Source organism: Blennius ocellaris (assembly GCF_963422515.1).
Source record: "Blennius ocellaris genome assembly, chromosome: 6".
In the NCBI taxonomy this organism is placed as follows: Eukaryota; Metazoa; Chordata; class Actinopteri; order Blenniiformes; family Blenniidae; genus Blennius; species Blennius ocellaris.
In genome coordinates this window covers 21741234-21765390 of record NC_137655.1, presented here as the reverse complement: position 1 = coordinate 21765390, position 24157 = coordinate 21741234, and the positions used below count along the sequence as shown (strand labels likewise).

The 24157-nt window shown below is 40.5% G+C and overlaps 1 protein-coding gene across 3 annotated transcripts in view; it reads left to right on the top strand.

Moving 5' to 3' along the window:
* Window positions 1–3902: 3902 nt before the first annotated feature.
* Window positions 3903–24157, top strand: part of clybl (citrate lyase beta like) — a 66697-nt gene continuing 46442 nt past the window's right edge. For 2 of the 3 annotated variants that reach the window (XR_013936666.1, XM_080498646.1), the window contains exons 1-2: window positions 3910–3948; window positions 6320–6406. Coding sequence is in view for 2 of the 3 variants with exons in the window: in XM_080498646.1 (XP_080354772.1) it covers window positions 3917–3948; window positions 6320–6406 (119 nt within the window). In the remaining variant the exon portion in view is untranslated. Of the gene's footprint in view, window positions 3949–6319; window positions 6407–24157 lie in introns of all 3 variants that reach the window. The other variant, XM_080498647.1, reaches the window with a different exon arrangement.

Below are 24157 nucleotides of genomic sequence, written 5' to 3'. Positions count from 1 at the left end.
TAGTCAAATAGTGCCAGGTCTGACAAATGTAATAGCTCCTGAGTACATCAGTTACAACAGGATATTGTATTTTTTTTAAGACAATGAATTTAGTAATATACAATAATATTTCAAATCACAATAAGGCTGCCCCACCCCGCCACCCCCCACAAAAATATTCTTACTCAATATAATATTAGCAATATGTTAAACGTATTCCTTTTTTTTAACAAGTAAATTGAATTTTGTTTGCCAAACTGTGCCTTGGCTCTAAACTGAACTCTTATCATTAACATATTGTTTTCAGAATTAAATGATTAATGAAAGAGATCATCAAAATGCTGTGTTTTGTCTGATTTTGCCATTTCAGTTTTTTGTCTTTTATCTTCCTCCCAATAATGAAAATCAATACACTGTCTTAAAAAAAAAAAACAATAACTCTGCATTATGCAATAAAATTAGACACACACACCCTTGTGATCTTTAACCTTTCTATGTTTGGAGTACAGTTGGCTGTGAGTCAGTGTGCGGGTTTGATGGATGCAAAGAATGGACAAACATCAGCTCCCTCTAAAACCACAATGGAGACCTTGGATCTAAATGTCATGGTTTCATAACGGATACACTGACATTTGTGTGATGGGATTTAGCCATGGGTTAATACAGCCATTGCTGGCACACTGCATTGATGTCCATCTCACTTTGGCTGTGAAGTCTATCTCACCGGTTTTTCTCCTGTGCCCTCACAGAGGTTTCTTTCAAAGCAATGAATCGGATTCTGTGCTGGTTTAAACCAATTATTTCATCAGAAAAAAAAACCTGTTTGATATGTAGGTTTGTTTTATATGATGTTAATGTGCCTCAGGATCTGTTCAGATCGTTCTTTTTTTTTTTTTTTTTTTGGTGAGTGTTGGGCTGGGGGTAGGGGCTGCTCTGGAAGGCAGGCGATCAGCATTAAAATCAGAGCCATGTAAATCTAATCAATTATACAGTTTTTCAGATAAAATGTTGGTAAATCAAAACACATTTTCCAAAAGTCACAGTATAATGAGAAATTTAAATTGGAAACAGAAACCATTTGTTTATTATAAATGCCAGGGTGAGGTGGTGACTTGCCATCCATAAATTTTGTTATCCTTTCATATTCCTTTTATCTATGACTACAGCTTTGGCACTCGTTCAAGATTTTAATGAACCCAGACTTCTGAGGCATCAAGGCCTAGTGATGCATTGTCCATTTGGATAGGGGAGAGCAGAGGGGGGACAAAGGCAAAATGCTTACTCCTTTGACATAATATTTTATATTCTGTTGCCTTACAGGGGGTCATTAGGTGATCGCAACAATCAACAACATAACAGATTGACAAGAATATACGCATATTCAGCATATATCTGGAATTAATACCAGATTGATGAGCGTGTGTGTGTGGGTGTGTGTGTGTGTGTGTGTGTGTGTGTGTGTGTGTGTGTGTGTGCGTGTGTGTGTGTGTGGGGGGTAAGGGGTGACTTAAATCAAAAAATAATTTTCTGTGCTCCATGAGGACACAGAGAACCCCCCTGCTCTGGCGCGACCCGGTGTCGGCTGCTTTCTGGAGCTCAGAGGTTCCTAGGGGAGACCAGAATGGAAGTTGAGCATCTTGCTGTGATCCAAAGAAAGTGTGCCAAATGCTATCAAAACTGGATTAGTAGACAACAATTGTGTTCGATGAACAGACGGGGGGAGGAAAAGAAGTAGTTTCCAAGTAACCCGTGAATGGAATTTTTCTAACTCCACTGCATTTTTCATTTCTCTTGAGATTGGATGTGCACATAACCTCCCTTTGTTTAAAAAACCCTTTTCAAAATTGAGATTTATTTCATATTCACTTTTTAAAAGCATGAATGACTAAAACAAAGCGTGCAGCCTCAGGATCCATGAGGCAAAATTTGTGTCTTTTAACAAAATGTGTTTTAACCCTTTGGGATAAAGACAAATCTTCTAAATTCCATTGTTTGCTATATATTTTTCATTGTTTATGGTATCCAGTCATCAACTCTTTGCTCATCAGAATATTTGGAAATTGAAATTCCTCATCCCAAAGTGTCCTTGACGGATATTTCGACACTTTAGAGTGTGAATAAACACCTATGTGTATCATTTATGAAAATCAGGTCTGTTGAAAATGACACACGATTCACCGTTCCTACAGTAAAACAAAAAAATACAGGACGGATGTTTATTGATGGTTACACACTCTTTAATAACACAGTAATGTATTTACATGTAAAATAACCCAAAATGTGACTTATTTCAGTTCTATTTCTAAAAAGGGACGCTTGAATGAATTGTATGATACAGTTCATATTTCTAGTTCACCTCCCTAGAAATGTATCAACCAGGTGCACTGACTCTGAGGAAGTTATGCTTTAATAAAGGCAAAGGGGTCAAACAGAAAAGCAGTACCATCCCAATGTGTAATTGAACTGTTATAGAGTTCAACATGGTTAACCCTTTCATTCCTGTCCAAGATGTACCATGCATGTTTCTCATATCTTTAACTCTCAGGCAGGTCATAAAATCTAGGACATTTGAAAACTACCAGTCATGCAGAGAAGTAGGGGTTTGCATGCAAGTATTCGATATTAAAGTGGCTCCCAGGACTTCCTCAGTGAGACGCCAAAATCACAGACAGGTTTCACTAGGGCGTCCCACTTCAGCTTTTACAATCAAAGCAATTCTGGAGAACTGCCGAGTATTAGTTAAAGTTATCTGGGGGGAAAGGGCACAAAAACTAATTATTTGCATATTTTTAAAGGATTAAGCTTGGCTGTGTTATAGCTAGAATTCTTTTTAATATTCTGGCCACCACATAAACACACATAAGACAGGTGGGAAAATAAAAAAGGCATTCTCAAGATTTTGTGTTCCAACTCAATAGAATAGCAAACTACAACTTCTAAGAGAGTGTAACTTTCTCTCAAGTATATTGGATTACATCAGATCGAATTGCAAGCGTACAAAGACACTGAGTGTCTGTGAATGTAAATTAGTATTAATAATGGTCTTTTAAAGTATTTGGAACAAGTGACAAGACTGGATAAATTAGATATAAAAAGAACCTAAGAAAATCCTCAAAGGTCAATTTTATATTTATCCAGTGAAGTCACTTGTACTTACCCTATAAATACATTTTCTTTCTTATGTGTATCCAGGAAAACATCTGTTCTCGATGGTGTTAGTAACATGTTTTTTGTTTTGTTTTGTTTTGTTATATTTTTAAGCTTGGAATGATCTGTAAGAACCAGACAAGTTGGTTTTTTTCCCTCCTCTGAGACAATAGTGAAAAAAATAACTGGTGGACATAAAACCTTCCCTGTATTTCTCCCCAGGTTTACCACCAAATACTTTTGTGTCTGCAGCTATCATAAAGTATGGAGACCAGCAGCACGTTCCCATTTAAATACGTGCTTGGCCCAATAGCTGCCCTCTGAATGCTGACATTTGGAGCAAATCCCCTGCTGACTTAATCATGGAAAATACTGCATGTCATTTGTGCACCACACTTGGACCTGGCTGATGGTAGTGCTGGTAATTCACCACTGCTGTGAGAGACAACTCCTGGGGTGGCATGTGCTCAAATCTCTTTCCTTTTACTTCTCCAGTAATTCCTTTTTTACCAGCTACTAACTTTCTCCTGTCTCACAGAACATGACACCTGCACAGAAGCATTGCATTTGTTTTTTTTAAGTATAATTTGAAAATATTATAAAATTGTGACGTAAACAACCTACGGCGTTTATGAAGCATTCATCCTTCACATGTGCTGATGACAGTTCAGAGCCCGCCCCTTTTCATCCATTGGGCCAATCACAAGAATCAAGCTGCACGCGATGACTCGTCTTTCGTCGAATCGCGGCTGGCGGCTGTGTGACGTCACTGGGAAACATGGCTGCGCGCATGATCCGAGCTGTGCAGCGTCTTGTCCCACAGTAAGTCAGCTGGTGTTTCCTTCATCTTTCTTAATGTTCAGCTTCCTCTGTCTCCCGTGGAGAGAAAAAAACACACACATGCATCTACTGCATGCGAATAATGGGGTTTGTTTTCACGCGCCGCTTTCAGCTGTTGCCACTTGTTTGTTTAGCTGTTTCGAAGCACAACACTTTACAACAAGGTTGTCAGTTATGCAGTCGCCTGTCGTCTGCTCAAGATTTATCAATATTTCATCAAATATAGCTGATACCGTGACGAGAACTGGACAGATTGTAATTTGTGCTCAATCTGGTGAAAGACCTGTGATATGCCTGCAGAAGATCTGCAAAAATGCGGTGCACTTCAATGCCATTTACCATAAACACACTTAATCTAGGTGCAAGAGGACTTCTTAGGAAAGAGTTTTTTAGGTACTAAATGAGTAGAAAGTTGCAATTTTATCAGTTGCACATTTCAGAACATCTGCTTTTGTAGTTTGCTGATGTCCTGCACCTGTGATGTGAACTGAGATTTAGCATTTGTAATGCCATCCCATGAAGTATTTCGGAAATAATTTACAATCTTATAATATAGTATTTTTGTAGAGGGAACCAAGATGGAACACATTTTCTGTTGTGCGCTCAGAACACTGAAACACTTGAAATGGCTTTGCAAGATCCACTCTGCTGTGGTGCACTTAAGTCTCCTGTGAGTTTGGATAACAAGAAGATTATTATTTATACCACAAACACATTTAAGACAAAGGGATGTACAATTATGACACAAAAGGAATTAGTGATGCAGGTAAAATGAGGAAAATTATTCATTTTATGATATTCTCGATGAAATATTTCAGTTGCAGATTGTAAGAAGTCTGGGAAGCCATGTGTAAAACTGATGTTTATTTATTCTATTTCTATATATTCACTTGCGATGGGTTAAGGTTAGGGTCAGATGAAGGAAAGAAGACACAGGGACAAGTAAAAAGTAACACCTTAGACACAAGATTTTTTGGTTGAAATGAAGCTTTTTTTGGGGGGGGGATTAATCGATGGAATATTTCACTTTAAATGCTGAGATCATGTAACTGTGTGGGCTAATTTTAACTTGACTTTTACGATAAGCCTGTATTCAAATAGTATTTTTGTTGATGGCATCAGGATTATATAACAATTTTCAGCGATATGCAGTCATTCATCATCATTGTTAGAGCGAGAAGGCTGATTATGAGTGACTGACAATTACAAGAAAAAGAAATGAAAATGGAAAAATAAAAGCAGTGACTAAATGGTGTGCATGCAGGAGTTCAAACCAGGGTCAAAATGAACTTTATTTCCCCTAGTGGTTTGTCATTGACTGCAGCTGTTGTCCTGCAGAACACATGTTTTGGAGCATTAACACTAGTGGGTGTCTTCAAGGGACTAAAGAGACTTTTTAAATATTGCTTTGAACAGTCGTGCCGGCTTTGCCTTTAATGACTTTATATTTGGTATGGTACAAAGGAATTGAGGTGCAACATCTGGTGCAAAGTAATAATAGTCATATTCAGAGTTCATTCCGACATAAAAAAATACAGTATAACCTATTTGAGAATGGAAAACAGTTGAGGTGTCAGGTGTGATGCAATTGTTGTAAAATCCAGGTCAGCGGGGAATGATTATGATTGTCCAAGAGAATAGCTGCTCATTAGAGCGCTGCCATCTTCTTCTGTCTAAATGGCATGACTTTTAAGTAAGTTTTTTTTTATGCTCCTTGCTCACCATGCATGTGTATTGGCAAGTTGTTGTTTGAATTGTAAGACCGATTTATGACAGCGCATCACATTGACGTCATCGCGATGCTATACCTCTGCATTGCCGTGAACCAACTCCGGCAGAGCCTCTGTGTTGCCCGACATGCACCTCGAAAACTGTGTAGCTGCACGTCGCAGCGATGCCGACGACGAGGGCTGTGATTGGTCCTGTTCTGTATGCACAACAAATAAAACAAAAGTTTCTATGGAAACAGTTGGATATTTCTTCATGTGAAATTGCAAGTGCTTCAATTGCTGTCTTGTACTGGAAAATAAACACTCTACCAGTGAGTTTCATGCGATTTCAGGACAGCTCTTTCGGAAACTCAAGTTTCACTTCCTGTATTGACTCTGCTGGCATTTCACAGTAAATGAACTGCACCAGAGCTCACTTGTAAGTTAATCGGGAGCCACATTTTCAAGCTTTTTTGTTTGGTCTTTACCAATGTCTAAGCTGTATTTTTTTATTTTTTTATTAATTTTTTTATTTGTTTGTTTGTTTATTTATTTATTTATTTATTTATTTATTTGCTTGCTTGCTTGCTTGTTTCAATTTTGCTGTGTAGCTTCTTTCGGTAATGGTTTTGCTTTCATTATAGGGCAAACACGGTGGAAAGGGATATTTTTGTCGGCGTCACTGTAGCGCCATTCTGTTGCCATACAGGGACATCTAGTGGCCGCAGATGGTATGTATGGGTTGCTTCAAATACAAGATGACCAGCCAAATAACTTACGGTATTATGGTGAGACCACACACATTTCACAATAAAAACGAAAATATTATGGGATAGTTTCAAAGGTATGACATAGTCTCTTATGATGGGCAATTTTATACAGTCTTCTGCTCGGTTTGTTTTTAAAATGTCTTTCCTTAAAGTACCTGAAGTTTATAGACTTGAAACATTAAATTACTAAAGAGCTCCAAGCGTGCGTGTTGGTGCGGCTCTCTGAGATGAGATCATAAGCGTCGGTGACAGATGGTTAGCAGTCAACATATCCGCATGCTCTGCTTTTCTACCGTTTTGTAACTTTTCACACAAATCTCATTGGAGGTATAATGTGGAAGGGGAGAAAAAAAAAAAAAAACTTTAAACAGTTTGAACGTTACTTCCACTTAAGTGGGTTTAATATTCCAGTGATGTGTCTGGTCAACAACATTGTGACATGTGGCTCTAATTCGAGGCGCATGAATTTCCAGAGGCACAAAGCTGATGATCCTGCCAAATTAGAGTGTGAAGTGACTGTCACGCCACACTGGTGTGTGTGTGTGTGTGTGTGTGTGTGTGTGTGTGTGTGTGTGTGTGTGTGTGTGTGTGTGTGTGTGTGTGTGTGTGTGTGTGTGTGTGTGTGTGTGTGTGTGTGTGTGTGTGTGTGTGTGTGTGTGTGTGTGTGTGTGTGTGTGTGTGTGTGTGTGTGTGTGTGTCAGAGCATGTGGCTTGTACTCCTGGGCATACCCAGAACAAATACAACAAAACTAAATTTTAAATGTAGAATTTTCTTGCAGTGTCTATTTTTTTCAAAATGTGTATAATTTGCACATAGGCACAAAAAAAAAAAAAGAGTTGCCGTTCCTGCTGGGATTCGTCTTAAATTTTGAGTGCTGTTTCTGCGAAGCGGTACATTAATGGTTAAACGCAGCTCTCTCAGATGGCGGGGACCAGGAGAGGAATGTTTGTGCTTGTTTTATGGACAGCCTAGAGCCCTCGCCCTGGCATTGGCGGCAGACTGCTCTTTGTCACAAACACCCTCGTGTCAAAGATGCAACAGCATCCTGGAGGAAGCATTGACTGCCGCTATGAAGTCGACAAGTGATGAAAGTAGCCTAGAGGTTGTCAATTAGGAGAGCCAAGGCCTGGACCTTATAAGTTAATGGGCAGTTTCCCCTCACAGGGCCTGCTAGGGCTTTATAGCACAGCTTATAAAAACCCTAAGTGTAATGCACCCCTATAACGTTTTCAATTAAGAGAAGGGGGCATAAAGCAGTGCAGACACTTGGCAGTCATGCTAGAATGTTTATAAAGTGGCATTTGGCATAAATTGGCAGGGGAATTTTCAATTGCCCCAGTTGTTTTAAGCAGCAGCTACTGTGCAGAATTTTGTTTTGATGGCACTTCATGCTGACTGGAAGCATTACAGACTTCCTGGTGTCTTCCCATTACCAGTTCTTTCAGCTTGCTCATATGGACACACAGCCAGGAGTTTAAAAAGCCCCGTCTTCTCAGTCATAAAAGAGATGAGAAACAAGACAGGATTTTAATATACATGTGTAATATGTATTACTACAGTGTGTAGCTATGCATGCATTTTTTTTCTTTTGTGGTTTTATAGTTAATTAGGTAATTTAATTCTAAACTATATATTATCAAATGAATTTGCAATTAAATGAAATGCCATAAATCTTTGTTTGTAATGATTTAGGAGTGGGGCCCCATTTCCAAATCTTCAGCAAGGATCCGTTTGCTCATCTGGTGTCCTCTGCAGGCCGAGCTTTCCTTGGCTTCCGGTAGAAAAATAAATGAGTGTTGAACAAACACCAGCGTGTTGACACCTCATTTCCTCATTGATTGGTGGTGGAAGCCGAGCTTGAGGTGTGTGGCCATAATCCAATCAAGCAAGAAAACAACCACAGGGACTGTGTAACCAAATTCTCCAGCTATAGGAGGGCCGGCAGGTTGGCCAGGGGACCCCCGAACCCTCTGCTGCTTCCACCATTTGATGGTTTATCTAGTCTGCTATAAGACACATTCTTGGCCATTGCATCACAGTATCAAGAATTGTGGAACTTTTTCTTGGATTGTTTTGAAAAACCACCAATTCAATATTTAATATCATGTCTTCTTTTTTTTCCCCCTCAAGTTACGTATGAGACATTTCATCTCGCAGTCAAAGAGGAGAGTAAAGTTGAATTAAATTTCAATCCCAAAATACGCTGCCGAAATCTGCACCACACGTCAGGCCCTGCATTCACTAAGCGCTGGCCAGCGTCGCCAAGGAATCAGCCACGCAATCAATAAATCGCTCTATTACCTGTTGTTGACTCAGCTAAGCTGGCCTTTGAAATCTGTTACAGAGCATTAAGTTAACACATGTTGCTGTGTGAAAACAAAGCTCTGGCGACCGGCGTGGGGACCAGCTGAGTAAACAGGGTTCAGGGAGGCAGAGTGGCAGAGGAAAGAGGCCTACACTTGTCCTCGCTCCGACCAAGGTGGATCCATACGGCCAACAGATGGATACGTTAACCTGTATCCCCAAAGTGTGTGTGTGGGGAGGGGGGGGGGGGGGGGACGAGGCAACCAAAACAAGTGCCTCCACTCTGGCACTGAAACCTTTGATCAACAGAACATCTCAGGCTTCAGAGGTGGACCTCTTAAGACCCCAGAGCGCACATGGAATTGCATCTGTATAAACATGTCCGGGGAGGAATGTGTGAACAATGTAACAAAAGAATTTGGTCCCAGAAACACGGGGTGGACGTGGCCAACGGGTGGTTTATGTGGTTGCGGCTTTGAGCTCGGTGGTGGGACTGAATGAAAAGCTGAGGAAATAGGCTTGTGTTTTTAATGACAACACAAGTGGGGGAAGCTTGTGTTTTGGGCTTTTCACAGATGTGTACTGATCCATCGTCAATTCTAACACTACTACAGTTTCACAAGTCCGATTTTTTTTATTATTTTAATAATCTCTGAAAATATATTGATGTTGAAAATCATTTGTGCTTCATCCCCGGTTTTGGTAGTACGCTGAAGATGCTCTTGATTATTAAATTGAACACGTGTTTTATAAAATGATGTTTTTGCTCACTGCTATTACTAGTTGTCACCTCCCCACTGCTTATTGAACTGTACTCAAGGCTTTACTGGAGGCATGACTAAGAATTACTAATAAAATGTGTGTTTGGCTGGTGCAGTTTAGCCCATGTAACATTAATTGGGTAGCAAAGTTGTGTGTGGGCAGGATATTGCTTCCAGGTTTTTGGAGTCCGCTCCTCTGTCACAAGACCGTAGAGTTTGTTTTGGCTAATAAATACGTACAAGTTTGCATTGTGTATACAACTGGGACACCTGTAGGTGCCTATTTTTTTTTTGTATCTCTGGAATCGGTGATCCCGTAGCAATTTGAAAGGAAATGTATCTTGTCCTGTCCCCTCTTCATCAGCCAAGGTGGTGGTTTTTTTTTAGTCTTCTCACAGCACCGAGGTTGGCTCATTGCCATGGTGATGGTTGGCTAGTTCCAGGGCGATGAGGTGTAATTTACCCAGCATTTCCTGTCTGATACACAGCACCCTAATGAGTAAGAGGCCTGCTTTTATAGCAGAGTGTTTGTTAACCAGGCGCAGCAGGTGTGTGTGTGTGTGTGTGTGTGTGTGTGTGTGTGTGTGTGTGTGTGTGTGTGTGTGTGTGTGTGTGTGTGTGTGTGTGTGTGTGTGTGTGTGTGTGTGTGTGTGTGTGTGTGTGTGTGTGTACATGGGATCCATGCTGTGGCAGAGGCTGCAGTTCTCGGTTTAACCCCTCGGTGTCAGTGTAGACAGTGTGCCTTGTGCTGAATTCTCGGAGAAGCAGCCTTTTTTTTTTTTTTTTTAAATCAAGTGAGTCTTTTATCTCATAAATTTCCCTCATTAAATAGTCCTACACTGTCAGTGAGTGCATGTCCAGAAAATATCACTGACTGTACCTCATGGCCATATCCCATGTGTGATATTAATGCTACTTAAACTTGAGATCATCTCAGCAGTACTGCATAAAAATAAGTTTGCAAAGACATAATGGAGATGTGTTGTGCCATATATATTATAACAACTGTACTGTTATTTATTATTAAGTGATTCTTAATATTCAACTTTGATGTAAATTTAGGGGAATTTTAAGATAACTCGTGTATTATCTTGGCTTTAACATTTTATAATTCACTGTGATTAGGTTACACGATGCAGTTTTTCCCCTCTACTTTATGTCTCCACGCTGTAAATGAAACATTTGAGTTTTCCGGCAGCAGATTAATTATAAGATACTGCACAGGCGTGGGCATTTGTGATGGGCTTCTGTCACTTCTGACATTTTCCACACTTGACGAATTGGTATTCGTCTGCTGCAGCTCTTAATGGTTTGGGCTTAATTCAAAGCTGCATAACATTGAATATCTGTTGATGACCTGTACAAGTAGGTTGGCTTCTGAAAGACAAAGAGAAAAGACATGGAGAGATTGTTGTGACAATCCTGAATCAGATTGACACTTTTTTTTTATTAAATTGTGTCTTTCAGCTGGTGGGGGAGGGAAGTTGTTGTGTACATATGTGCGTATGAACATGTTTTTGAGCTGCCAGTCCCATTGGTGTCAAAAAGCTTTATGTCATAGGAGGCCAAGACACTATAGCAACAGTTTCTCACAATGAGTGTAGGAGTAACTGAGCAGTTGGGTGAGAAGGGCCTTGCTCGGGGGCTCACAGCTGAAGGATTTGAAGCAGTGGACGTCTGGTTGCTTGCTCTCCTAACCTCTAAGCCACCACTGCCCCAAATAACAAACACCATGCACATGCTGTAGTTAATATAAATAGATCTGTTTTTTTTTTTTCTTGGCTGTATTTTAAAATAGCTGTTCTAGTTCTGCCCATCATTCACATAATTGATATTCCAGATGTTGAGGTTATTTGAGGTGAATAATCACTACACTTCTCCACTGATACCACCGCTTTTGTGCAGCTGGAAAACCTGTACTCAAGGGTTGTATGATTGTAAACACAGAACCATGCAGTGGTGGAAAAAAGACTTTACTTTCTAGAATTCTTTTTTTTTTTTCTTCTTCTTCTTTAGTTAAAAATTAGATTTCTGTTACATCTGGACATGGAACGAAGTGTTGGCTGATTCTTCTTTCCTTTTTTTTTTGCTTTCTAAATTTTGGATGTGGCGTACGGGTTCCCATCCCATGGCTGGCACCGGCACCGGTTGCAGACAGGGAGCCTCCTGTTAGCGCTACACTTCATTAGAACCAGGTTTCACTTGTACCACACACATTCAAACAGCGGGGCCATCTCCCTCGCATCAAAGGATATTTCACACAAAGAGTTTGTCTCTGTGTCTGTCTCCCCATCAGCGCCTGCTAATGATGCATGCCGCACACATTTTTTTTAACATTGACACCCTCCTCCGACTCCCAAACTCGGCTTCCATGTCTTTTTCCCTGTCAGCCCTCACTCGCTTGCTCTCGCCGTGTCTTTACCGCCCCCCCCCCCCCCCCCCCAAACCATTCGCGGTGTTTGTTTGGCTGCTGGGTTTTGTTTGTTTATTGTTTCCAGATGGCAGACGCAGACTTCATTTGTGTGGCTTTCAAGTTCCCAGAGAGCTTTTTACAGCCTTGGCTCAAGCGCTTATCCTGTTTCCTCTAGCCAGGCTTTATGATGGGCCCTTTTATATGTAGCAACTGGAAACAACTGTCACTACCAGTCTGCGGCGGGTAGAACCGGAGAAGGCCCGAGAGAAAGTGTCTCCTTTCTTCCTCGCCATCGCGACAATCTTCGCCGCCGGCCGTCTGCCGCGGACGAGGTTTCTCCCTCTTCCCAGAGGGCGAACTTCATCGGCCTCGTGGAAGGAGAGAGGGAAACACTTGGGTCGTCAGCGGCCCCACAGAGAAATGGGACGCAGTGGGCAAAAGTAATGCACTGTCGACATGACGGGAAGGCATCGTGCTCGCAGTAGTGATGAAGCTTGTAGTGTTGTTTATTTATTTATTTGTTTAGTTTCCTTCAGGACCTCACTGAGTCTAGTCTGGGCATCATTAGGCGCTGTGACATCACTTATTTACAGGAACCCAGGAGGGCAACTCGCCCAGTAAATGTGGGGGAGGACCAGTGCACGTCTTTACTCATCGGATGCGGTTTTAAGACGGGGCAGTAATCAAAGCTCTCAGCTATATAAAACCCACCCCTTCTCCTTAAGGAGGCCTTTTCTCCTGGCTGCTGCTGAATGAGTGATTACCCTGGCATTCCAACCTGCCTAATCCCATTTCTAACACTGATTTAAAAGGGAGTTGCAGTGGCCAAAGCGCTGCATTCACCGGCCCACCTCGCGAAAAACCCGCCGCTGAAAGGGAAATGTCAAACCACTTTGTAAGTCTGTGAAGTACTGACAAATAAATTGCTCAAGCAAACGCATTTCATCAGACGAAGCCAACATTGGGGAGACCACCAGTGTTACTGTCTTACAGGAAGCGAGCGCTCTCACCTCACATGACATTACAGGGTAATGGTGTATTTTGTTTGCGATTTATTAGGCCTTTGTCGGTTTTCGAGGTAGAGCTGCCATCTACTGCATGTTTAAGAAACGGTGGCACCGTCATTACGCTAACCCTCATGTGACCCTGCACAAGGGGATCCGAGCCGAAGTGTGAGGGGATCTGACTTTAATGTTCACGTAATCAGTGGTGTTTGTGTTTTACCACCACTGAGCGCCTGGCTGGCCGGCTAATCTCATCAGGGTTTGGGCTGTGGTGCTGGGGTGAGGGAGAGGACAGCCTAGCATGACCCATATCTCCGTGCCAGGACGGCTGCAACTCTGCGACTCCACTGCGCAGCTCCACCCGAGTTTACTACGAGGCCCGTTGCCAGGGTGTTTACTACCCAACTGTCTGGCACAACAAGATAATGCCCGCACTAATGCCCTCTAAGGACACAGCCACTCTCGTATAGGAGGGTCTGCTCTTTTCCATCATGTCAAACTCTTTGCAGCAAGAAGAGATTCGTGGTTGGAGCTGCAGGAGGAAGGCAGGCTGGGTTTGCCTTGTGACAGGCTTTCATCAGCAACATCTCGTCCTCAAAGATGTAAGTGGGTTTAGTGACACTAAACTTTAATGACTCTTTTATTCATCATAAAACGCTTGATGAAATCAAAAATAAGATGAACTATTGAAAAGATTTTTCATATATTAATATAAAACAGTTGGAAAAGCTTGGATTTTTTTTTTTTAAACCATTTCCCTGTTTTTTTTTTATTGATTTATAGATAGATAGATATATTAAAGTGTAGTTACTTCCGAAACAGCTGTTTTTTTCTGCCATTTCCCTGATGATTTTTTAATGGAATGGCCGCAGGATAAACATACTGTGATATTCTATTATTGTTGCATCAAACCATCTCTGAATATCTCAATCAAGTCGGACAAATTAAAGTCCGACGGTGTGAACGGAAGGACCAAGGGACTTATTAAAGACTCATTGCAGGAAGTTCGACATACAATTATACCTATTAAATTGTTATCTAAGTGTAATGGTGTTTTCTCTACTTTGGAAGTCAGTGAGCGGTCACACTGTAATCTCAGCCAAGTGCCGTTAATCCCCATCAACACACAGGCAGCATGCCTGAGGTTGTGTTTAGGCCTTTCCGCACGCAACGACAAGTTGTTTAAATATTCTGATCTATGGTGTTTTCTCGTGTTCTGACATCGTATTATCTTGCAATGCACCAATTCTGGTTCTATCCGAATCTCCCGTATCATACATTTTCACCTCGTCGCCGCCCACACATGGATAAGTAGTAGAAGTCGGTTGATTTTATATCAGGTTGAGGCTGTTTGCTGAATTTGTGTAATTCAGATGCATCACAGCTGGACTTTACCATGCACTCTCACCAAACACGGTTAGAAGCATGAGCCCCGCAAAGAAATGAAACTGATCATACTTTGTTTCGTGAGATATGTTTTGAAAATACACATTGAAACTCAAGTGATTAACTCTAAACTCCCTCACTGCCTCAGTCTTTGGGTGAATTCCACATCTCTATTAGCGGCAGATTCAATAAAATGAATTGACAGGATTTCTTGGCTGATTATATTTGTCTGTAAAACATGGCGTTGTCAGCTGAAGGACTCCTCAGCAGAAACAACGTGGATGTAATAGAAATAAATGGGAGGTAAAACCCTTAATTTTTCTGAAAATACATTTTTAGACAATTTATCATATCATTGAGCCTTTTTAAGAGAAAATCAATTTCCTACAGCTGTTAACAAGAATTTCTTACCATGTGAAAATCATGAAGACGTCCAGCATTCAACAAATATATCCCGAGAGTCGTGTGGGGGCTGTGGGGCGGTCAATGGGGTTGAAGGTCTTCTTATCACACTTTAGAAATCCTCTGGTTCCTTCAGTTCGTCGTCCAGTTCTGATCTGATGAACTTGCACTTGGTTTTATCTGGCATAAATTGATTGACTGTTGCTATACACATTTCATAATTTCTTGAACACATTTAGCATATTTTTTTTCAACAAATTAGTTGGAATATGTGATATTTTAGTGCTTTTCAAATTTAAACCTTCCATTTCATTGTATTGGTCCATTTGTGAACTGACAATGCTTTTATTGGATTTTTTTCTTGTTTAATACAGCTGTTTTTGACCACTTTTTTAACATTTTCTCAACCATCTGAGAAGAGCGAAAGATACCAAACTAACAAACAAACTGAAGAACAAGATAGGAACATGTTAAAAACTCAATAGACTTTATCTTGTGTGTCACTTTCTGTGTGAAGCCCAATGTCCGGATGAAACAACTGTGTTGGACTCTCTTTAAAACCTTTTGGACCATCAGAAAAGTACTCTGTCCTTTCTCAGCTCACCGTCCAGCCACTGCACACACACACACACACACACACACACACACACACACACACACACACACACACACACACACACACACACACACACACACACACACACACACACACACACACACACACACACACACACACACACACACACACACAGGAAACAAATCAGGAGCGGGCTGTTTGATGGTCTAATTTAAAACAGTGGATATTTTTGAGCCGTGTGTGTGTGTGTGTGGACACAAGGGCATAATAAAAGTAGTTCCTTTATGCGAGGGATAGCTTTCCTGTTTTGATGTTCGGATCTAATTCTAAATATTTAGTTTTCCATTTTATTTCAAAAGGAGTCATTGATATGGAAACCACAAATGGTTGCACCACCCTTTTGTAAGTACCTTTTGAGCTACAGTTTAGATGTCGCAATTCAATATTCATGTACACTAGCCATCTTTAGATGGATGATGCAGTAAGATGTATAATCTAAGTGTCATATTTGTAATGCTTCTTTTCAGTCGTGTGTGAAAACTGAATTTTGATTGAGTTATGACCAAACTTGATTATCATTTAATTTGCAATAATAATGAATGCAGGATCCTCAGGCTTCCATCTGGGAACACATGTTCAAATCAAACCATTTAAAAGAGTGGAAATTCTCACTCGGGTTTAATTATCACCTAATAGCTGATGTGACAACAAACAAGTAATTATTATCTCTTTTGCTACTGTTAGCCCAACCGACAAATGAAGGTGCCTCTTTGCATGGCAATAAACAGGTTTGTGTTTATGGAAATCAATCCCTGTGGTGCTAAATGTGTCAAACACTTTCATTTTATTTTTACATAACTCCTTCCCATCTGACAAGTTTGGGTCTGATTTTTCTTGAGTGTGTTCCTGCAGATTTGACTGCATCAAAATGTCTTTTTTTTAGACATTCGTTAGAATTTCAGTTCATGCAGCTTCATTAAATGTAATTGGTTTCCTTTACTGAGAGGTAGTATGTGTTCTGTGAGGCATTCATCAAACACAAACCAGGGTGTACTACCTAAGATATTTTGCCTATATGCTCACGGCTGGCTCGTTTATAATTAGCCAACGACCTGCTACCCAAACCTATTAAATCAACAGATTAGAAACTTTCCTTGCTGTGTGATGTTAAATACTTGTCCGCAGACCCGCTCCCACAGACACACAAACACAAGCAGCATGGTAGGTTAGCTCATCTTTGATCTACACCGGCTGACAAAGAGACTCCCTCCTATCAAAGGATTACAAATAAACTCCAGTGAAGAGACTGATGCACAAAATGGTGGCATATGTCTTTTGTCTTTTTTGTGTGTTCGAAAGAAAGTGTTCGATATTTGTAGTATTTCTTTGTTGCTTTTGTTTTAAATCTCCAAAACGATGCGAACTAAGTGGGTTTGCTTTTTCTTATTTTCATTTTTTTTTTTTGTTCCTTTTTTCAGGAGGACCTTATTTAGCATGAGTAGTGAACGATGCACTGACTCAGATGGCACTATAGGACAGACCGTGAGCAAATTGCCATGCCTTTTAGTCCTATCTTCGCTGATGCGGTACTTCCTCAGCCTTTTGTCTTCAGTTTGGGGCACAGCTGTCAGGCTAGGTGCTATCCGTGCTCCCCTCCCAAAAACCTCAGGCCACGCGCCACTGCACCCCAAACACTAAATAGGAGCATTAGACACACCGTGTTAAGGGCTGCTGGTGTTTGAGCGGTGGCTTTGGGTGCCTGTCTTGTCTCATGGCCAGAGACATGTGCATTATCACACAGATGCACGCGCAGCTGCCCACCACACCGCAAAAGTTATCGCTTGGTCCCTTACCCGCCTGCAAAACGGCAGATTTTCTCAATTGCATTAAATGCCTATTGTCCTATTACTGACTTCTCTTGTGTCTGCTGTCCACTGACCCTTCTCCATCCTTTTAGATTCCCCATCCCAATCGCAGATCTGCACTGTGAAAATACCCACAAGGCCGATCTATCCCATATGTAGTGTTGCAGATTTTGATTATGCACCACTGGCATCACACCTCAGCAGGATATATCCAAACATGAAAATTAATTCACAGCTAAATGCTACTATATGCAGTCGGAGAGGGGAGGGAAGAGGGGAAATCAAACACAGGTTTACACTAGTGAAAAGCTCCAGAATTAAGAAAGAGAGCCTTAAGGCAGGCACAGAAAGTAGTGTTCATTAATGTGCAAAGCAAATGAAACACTTACTCCCCCTACCAGCAGACAACACACCCTCTGACTTGTGTACATAGAAAGACACGCACACAGACATGCAACGGCCATTTCAGACGAGGGAAGATCTGTTTGATTGCAGGGATTTTAGGCATGTTTAAAAAAAAAAATGGACCTTAGTAAAACAGATGTAAAACACTTCTTGAGCTGCATAAAAATCAAGTTAATGAAAAAGAATAAAATCAGCATAATGATCTGAAATAGTAAACAGAGCCTCTCTCACAAGAGAGCTGCATTGATCAGTCTGAAATAAGAAAGTTAAGAGAAGATTCTTGCTGTGTTTCAGAAGTTTTAACACTGTTGTCCAATTTACCTCCATACTGACAGATTCTCAACTTTACACTTTCTTGAACCTTTACGTTGAGGCGATACAAAAGAAAAGAAAGAAAAAAAAACACACCTCTATTTGTCGGATGTGTGATCTTGGACTAAAGGTTTTCCACTAAAGTGCATTCTCGCAGCTCTAATGATATTTTAGACTGTTTGTTATGAACTTAAGCATGAAAGTACTTGGGCATGACTTTGTCTCGGAGCAATGCAAATGGAATTGCCCCCTGATGGGGTGGAATGCACCCAGCTGGCCTTTAAAAGGTGATAATTGGAAAATACAGGATGAAGCCACAGTCAAAGTGGGGACCTTTGTGTTAGACCGAGTTAGCCACATTGAACAAGAAGGAAGAATTGAATACCCAATTTTTTTTAGTACACTATGAAGTCAAAAGATCCAGTGCATGCAAGAAAATCCAAGCAGGTTTTCCAAAAATGATTCAGGAGTGACAGTTTCCCCCATAATGTGAAAAAATGAATAAACCAATGAGAAACTGTGTTATATAATGGTGCAATATGGTCTAGAGTGCAAAAGTGAAACCACAGTGCTTGTTGAAGTGGGAGAACCTCACTAAAATGTGGCTAATACAAATACTGTAACCACCCCACCAAAACAAATCTTCTCTCATTTTTCCAGTTCAGGTCATGTTTGAATATTTTTCCTGAGCTTTGTTGAAATCTTCGGACTTAAATTCTCTTAGCTGCTGTTTGAGTAGATGTCAATCTGTCTTGGGGTATTGCTTTCCAACCAGGGGTCCAGAACCTTCTCCAGGGTGGGTGTCAGACATGACAGGGGAGTCTTGGGGCTTTGCCTGGCCTGAGGTTGACAACATTTGATTTCTACTTGTGACATTGACTTGGAAAAGCATCCATCGCTTTAAGTTTTTGAAGTTCCTTCGATGGGATTTCCTAATGCCATCATCATCCAGGCAGATAATAGTGATTTTTCATTGATCTTCAAATTGAGCTCTAACTCGGAAATGTTTTCAAAATAATCACCATAAGCTGACCTCCGTGATCTTGTAACCACCCCACCACAGCAGCATTAGTAACACAGCGGCTGTTCACAAAAACAACAAACTCTGGACTTTTAAAATGATAAATGTCCTCGAGAGAGTAAAATGGTGAGGCATTACCGAGAAGGTGGCTAAATTTATCACATTGGACAAGCAGCCCACCTCCGACGTAGAATCTCAAGGTTTTGGTCATCTTTTCAAGCGGTTGGATCTGCAGTATGTCGGTATATTTACATTATAGTCATTGGATTAATTCCAACACTTTTCAGTTAAATTGAGCAGTGTTGCCAGTTTCATATTTATTCACTTATAGAATTACAGAATAAACAAAGAACAGGTTCATGTCATCTGCATATAATGAAAGCAGCTTACAGGTCAATATCCCAAGCAAATGTAAATATCTTGATCGACACATACCAGCCTCTAAAAATAATCAGATCAGGATGAAGAACCCAAAGTTGTGATGAGACATCCCTCAAGTTTCTGCTTTTTGTATGTTGGTGCATGTGGGTGGTCTCACCGTCGTTTGGCTTCACTGTACTCATTGTCTAAATCAGAGCTTGGGGTCGGGGGTCCACAGCTTGTCTACAAAGCAATCTGGGGTGGGCTCCAAGGAAGTGTTTGGAAAACCAATGATGGCAAAAACTAAATTCAGTGAGCATGACTTTGACAGAGACATATCGAACATTCTAAATCCCAGATTTCATTGGCTTCATGTAAATTCTCTTTATTACACTCAAATCAGATTTGTATGCATACATGTCAAATGTGAGGTGTTGACATATTTTAAAAAGAGGCAGTACTGCAGGCTATAATGTTTTTTATTTTTACTACATTGGTGGAGTAAATTTCAACTTATAGACTTTTGTGCTGTTGTGTGGAATAGATTTAGAGTCCCCCCCCCACCAATTCTTCCCCCACAATATTCCGTAAAAACAAAAAGAAGGTAATAAAGACTGTTTGACATAATGTATATTGCCAAAGGATTATACGATGAGACTACATTGTTAAATCTTGACTCTGCGTCAGGCAGACGTGGATTCAAAGTCCCGGGTCTTGCAGAAAAGACATCTCGCATGAAAACCAGTCAAGTCAAGTGGCAAATACCTGCTGAGGTGGCCTCCATAAAAGTGACATTTTTACTCAACTCCAGATTGAAACCAGTGCCATATTTGTTCGCTCTACATTCAAGAAAGATACACTGTGCTTTTTGATCAATGATTTAAGATTTTTTTTGTTTTGCAATAAATCCACGATCAGGGAGACATTTTAATGAGATAAAGTCCTCCGCTGTTTACTGCAGAGCATCGTACAAAACTCGTATCATTGATCACAGAGCTTTTTCTCTTGAGGCTCCACTTTCATGGAACGACCTGCCGGAGAATATGAGTACGTTTCTTCTTTTAAGTTGCTCCTGAAAATTCACTTTTATCGTAAGGCCCTCTTATAATCTTTATTGATTTATTTTTAGGCTTCTTTAATGATTTATTTGTGGGAATGTATAAGCAGTGTTGCTTTCTCCACCTTTATGTCTGCCTCGTAACAGTGCTGATTTTGGTAAACGCTACAAAATGAATCTAATTATTACTGATATTGACAGAAAACCGACTGATATACCCACTGGTGAAAAAAACAAAACGCAGTTTCTCTTTCATCTAATCTCTTGCCATGTGATGGGGTGTTTGAGAATTTGTTAAACAGCAAAGCTTTTCTATTCTCTTGAAAGCTTGTTTGAAGGGTAGCTGTCATGCTGCGTCTAAAAGCTATTGCATTATGTTGGTATCTTTTACAGAATTTTACACTGCTGCAGTTTGGTAGTGAAAACACTTTGCACCAGCTTTTACACCACAATTCTTTTAAGCCACAACCTAACCTTGTGACCTATATTTGACGATTTGTTCCACCCGCTTTCATGACATCGGATAATGTCATTAATTCCAAGCTTCTCTTTGCCGTTTGCTGAGATAAAAGGCAGAAAGAACGCTAAAATCCACATTGCTACCAATTCATAAAACCTGACACAGCATTCCTTTACTTCTCAGGAAGGAAGGAAGTGGAATGGGAAGGTCGGGAGGCCTGTACCGGAGCTCTTCCGTTTACAAGGCGACATTCAAAGCGTTTCTTCTCTCCTCTTCTGGTGTGCGCCCAACCTGGCGTAAGCCCAGGCATCAGGTCTCCATTACAGCGCTCGCTTCCCGGACAGAATGTGACGGTGATAAGGCGCTTTTTGAAGTTCAGCTTCAGTACAGCACATGAAGAGAGGGACGGGAGCGAGCAGCTTCACTCCAAAGGAAAGTCCTCCAGCTCTCTTTATGTTGCTGAGCTGCGATGTTATGTCTGACAAGTATTGTGAAGTATTTCTAAATCTGAATGTTGAAGAAGTGATGAAGTTTAAAAGTTGGATGGAAGGTTTAAGTCATCGAGATGTCTTTATTACTTATGGAAAACCAAGCTATCCATCCGTATATCTATAGGTGGAAAAAAGAAAAGGTTAAAAATGAACTACCAAAAAAAAACCTGGTGCTTTGGACATTTTCTATGTCAATGTCATGAAAAGGCCATTCATTGCTTGTTTATTTGGTTGTGATTGACTGAATGCTGTTTCAGGTTTCCTAGAGCAGGTGCTTTATCCACAGTTGGTCATTAGTCACAGCCTTTTCAATGAGTTATGTTTGTTCTTATCACAGAAAACTGGAGGGGGTCAGCTTAAGGTCGAAAATTATTCATCTGTTGTCTCCCAACAGCCCATATGTCACAATGTTCTTGAGCAATTCAATATACACAACCAATACCAAACTCTTTAGTATGTTTATTTTCACAAGACAGGCTACATTTTTATAATTCTTAGGGGGGTTAAGCATTTGAAATTAGATTTTTAAAACAAAACTTTCCTATGTCCTGCGCATGTGCTTTGATACCTTTTAATACAAGGTTTGGTTATCCTCCCATAAGTTTTTCTTTCTTTTTCTTTGCTCATTGTCCCACGCTGAAAACACAATAGCATTCCAAACCTTTTAACCCAAACTAATGAAATGATCGTATATCGATGCGTATTCAAAGGAAATTTCTCTATTGTGACGCTTCAGTAGCACGATGGTCATTAGGCTGGGCTCCAGTCAAAACAGTCCGTCAGTCGTCATGCCCCGTGTCAATCAGCAGACCTTTCCAGTATGCCAACACCCATTCTGCCCAGGAAATCTTTTGCTCGCTCCAAATGGAACATTTTTAATGACTTCCTGTACCTGATGCCTGCTATCAATGTTTGGGTCGCAGCTATGCATCATTTCGACTGAGCGCCAGACTTTTGACCTTCACACATAACATTTGTGTTGTTTTTAGGAATCACTGCTGTTAATGTCCTTGCCATGTTCGAACCTCCATTCTCCATACATTGCAAATATAACACAAACATCTTGTTTCATTCATAAAAGTGTGATATCCTCTGCTTTGTGTTCAAAGACACACAGTATTAATCTGAGTAGAATTAAACAAGATATGCCTATATAGACTTTGGGAAGGATTTTTATGTATTTTGGCATTATTAATAGGAAATTGTTGCTTGGTGCCATGTGTTAAATTTTGCTAATGCTCGGATGAGATTTGTTGAAAGGGTGTATACGATATGTTTATTTGGAAAGTTCGTGGTAGTTGTGATTTAAAACAACTATTTGACTCAATAATTTGTACCTTTTATACTAAAGGGGTAAATATCGTCTGAACAATTTATGACAAGCTATTTTCTTTAATATTGGTTCACTATTGTGTTATCACATTTCACTTTGTCTTTTATTTTGTTGTAGCTTTTATACCAAAACTGTTCCGACACCCCCCACATGGTAATATATTCTTGTTGGACAATGAAGAAAACATATTTACAGCGTATGTACATCTGAAAGACCTGCATTGATGAGGTTTAAGAGTAGGTTATTGCTTTACCATACTATGGAGAGATACTTCTCAAATTCAATGTAGTTTAATTTATGAAGTGCTCATTACAATGCAGCCCCTTCATAGCACTGTACATTCAAATAAAAGACGGAGGAAGAGCCAACATTTGACAGGAGAGAGAACGATAAACATGGTACTTCACCTCACAATCATTCTTGCTCTGAGCAGTCAATGTCAGTTTTTTTTTTCATGAATAAAATCATTCTTTGCAGAAACAATTAGATTAAATCAACAACAGCCTACATAGTACTCTCATATTATCAGCTGCAATCAGCTTAGTTAACACCTTTTTTTTTTAACACTGAAATGTCTAGACTGCCAGCTCAGTTTAAATATAGTGGGTGCTAAGATGCATGTTTTCCGTCTTGTTCTGAGGTAAGTTGGTGCCAAACAAATTGAAAAATTGAGTCGGGGTGTTGTTTCCATGATCCTCCCAGTAAGGGAAGGAAGGGGCCTGGTTTATTGCATGCCCCCACCCACACCGCGCCCTCAGTGGAGAAAGAGGCCATGCCCAGGTCTTGCACTTTCCCTGTTACTTTCCACATTGTGGACGCTTCTGTGTTTACGTTTCTGAATGATTCATGTATTCACTTGCTACCAGTAGGTTTGCTTTATTAGCTTCTACAGCGGGTCTGACAGAGCAACACAGTCGTAGTTCACATCTGTTCTTTCTCAACTCGGACACAGTTGTATGGTTTATTTTCTTATTTGTTTTTGGAAACAATGGTGGTTTGTTTGATTAAAAGTTGTGTTGCTTGACAGCCAAAATGAAGAAAAAGCTGCATGTGTCGATGCGTATGTGAATTTCTTGGGAAGTGGCCTAAAGTGACTGATCTGTCCGGCTAATTTCCTCATCTATTAAGAAGATACTGATCAAACATAAAGTCATTTCATTTAGGAACATTTGTACGTTAGACTATAGATTGGCTTTGAATATGTCAACATAGAACTGTTTTACAAGACCCTCTTATACCTGTGACATGATGATAAATCAATGCTTAGTGCACACAGACTTGTATGCATGTGCTTTATATCATGCATGCTTCAGCACAAACCATCTGTTTATTTTCCATACCTTCTTCTATATTACGCCATGATCACATAAAACCGACCAGGAATATTTCTACGGTGAGTCGTCAGTGCTAACTGCTCCTCAGTCACCCTATAAACATTGATATGTTGGCAGCGTAGAGCTGTCGGACGTCCAATGTGCTGAATCTGTTGTGAGAACCGTGTTTCTGTATGTAATCTTAGACCTCGTTCCGAGGGGGGGGGGTCCGTGTACACGATACCGG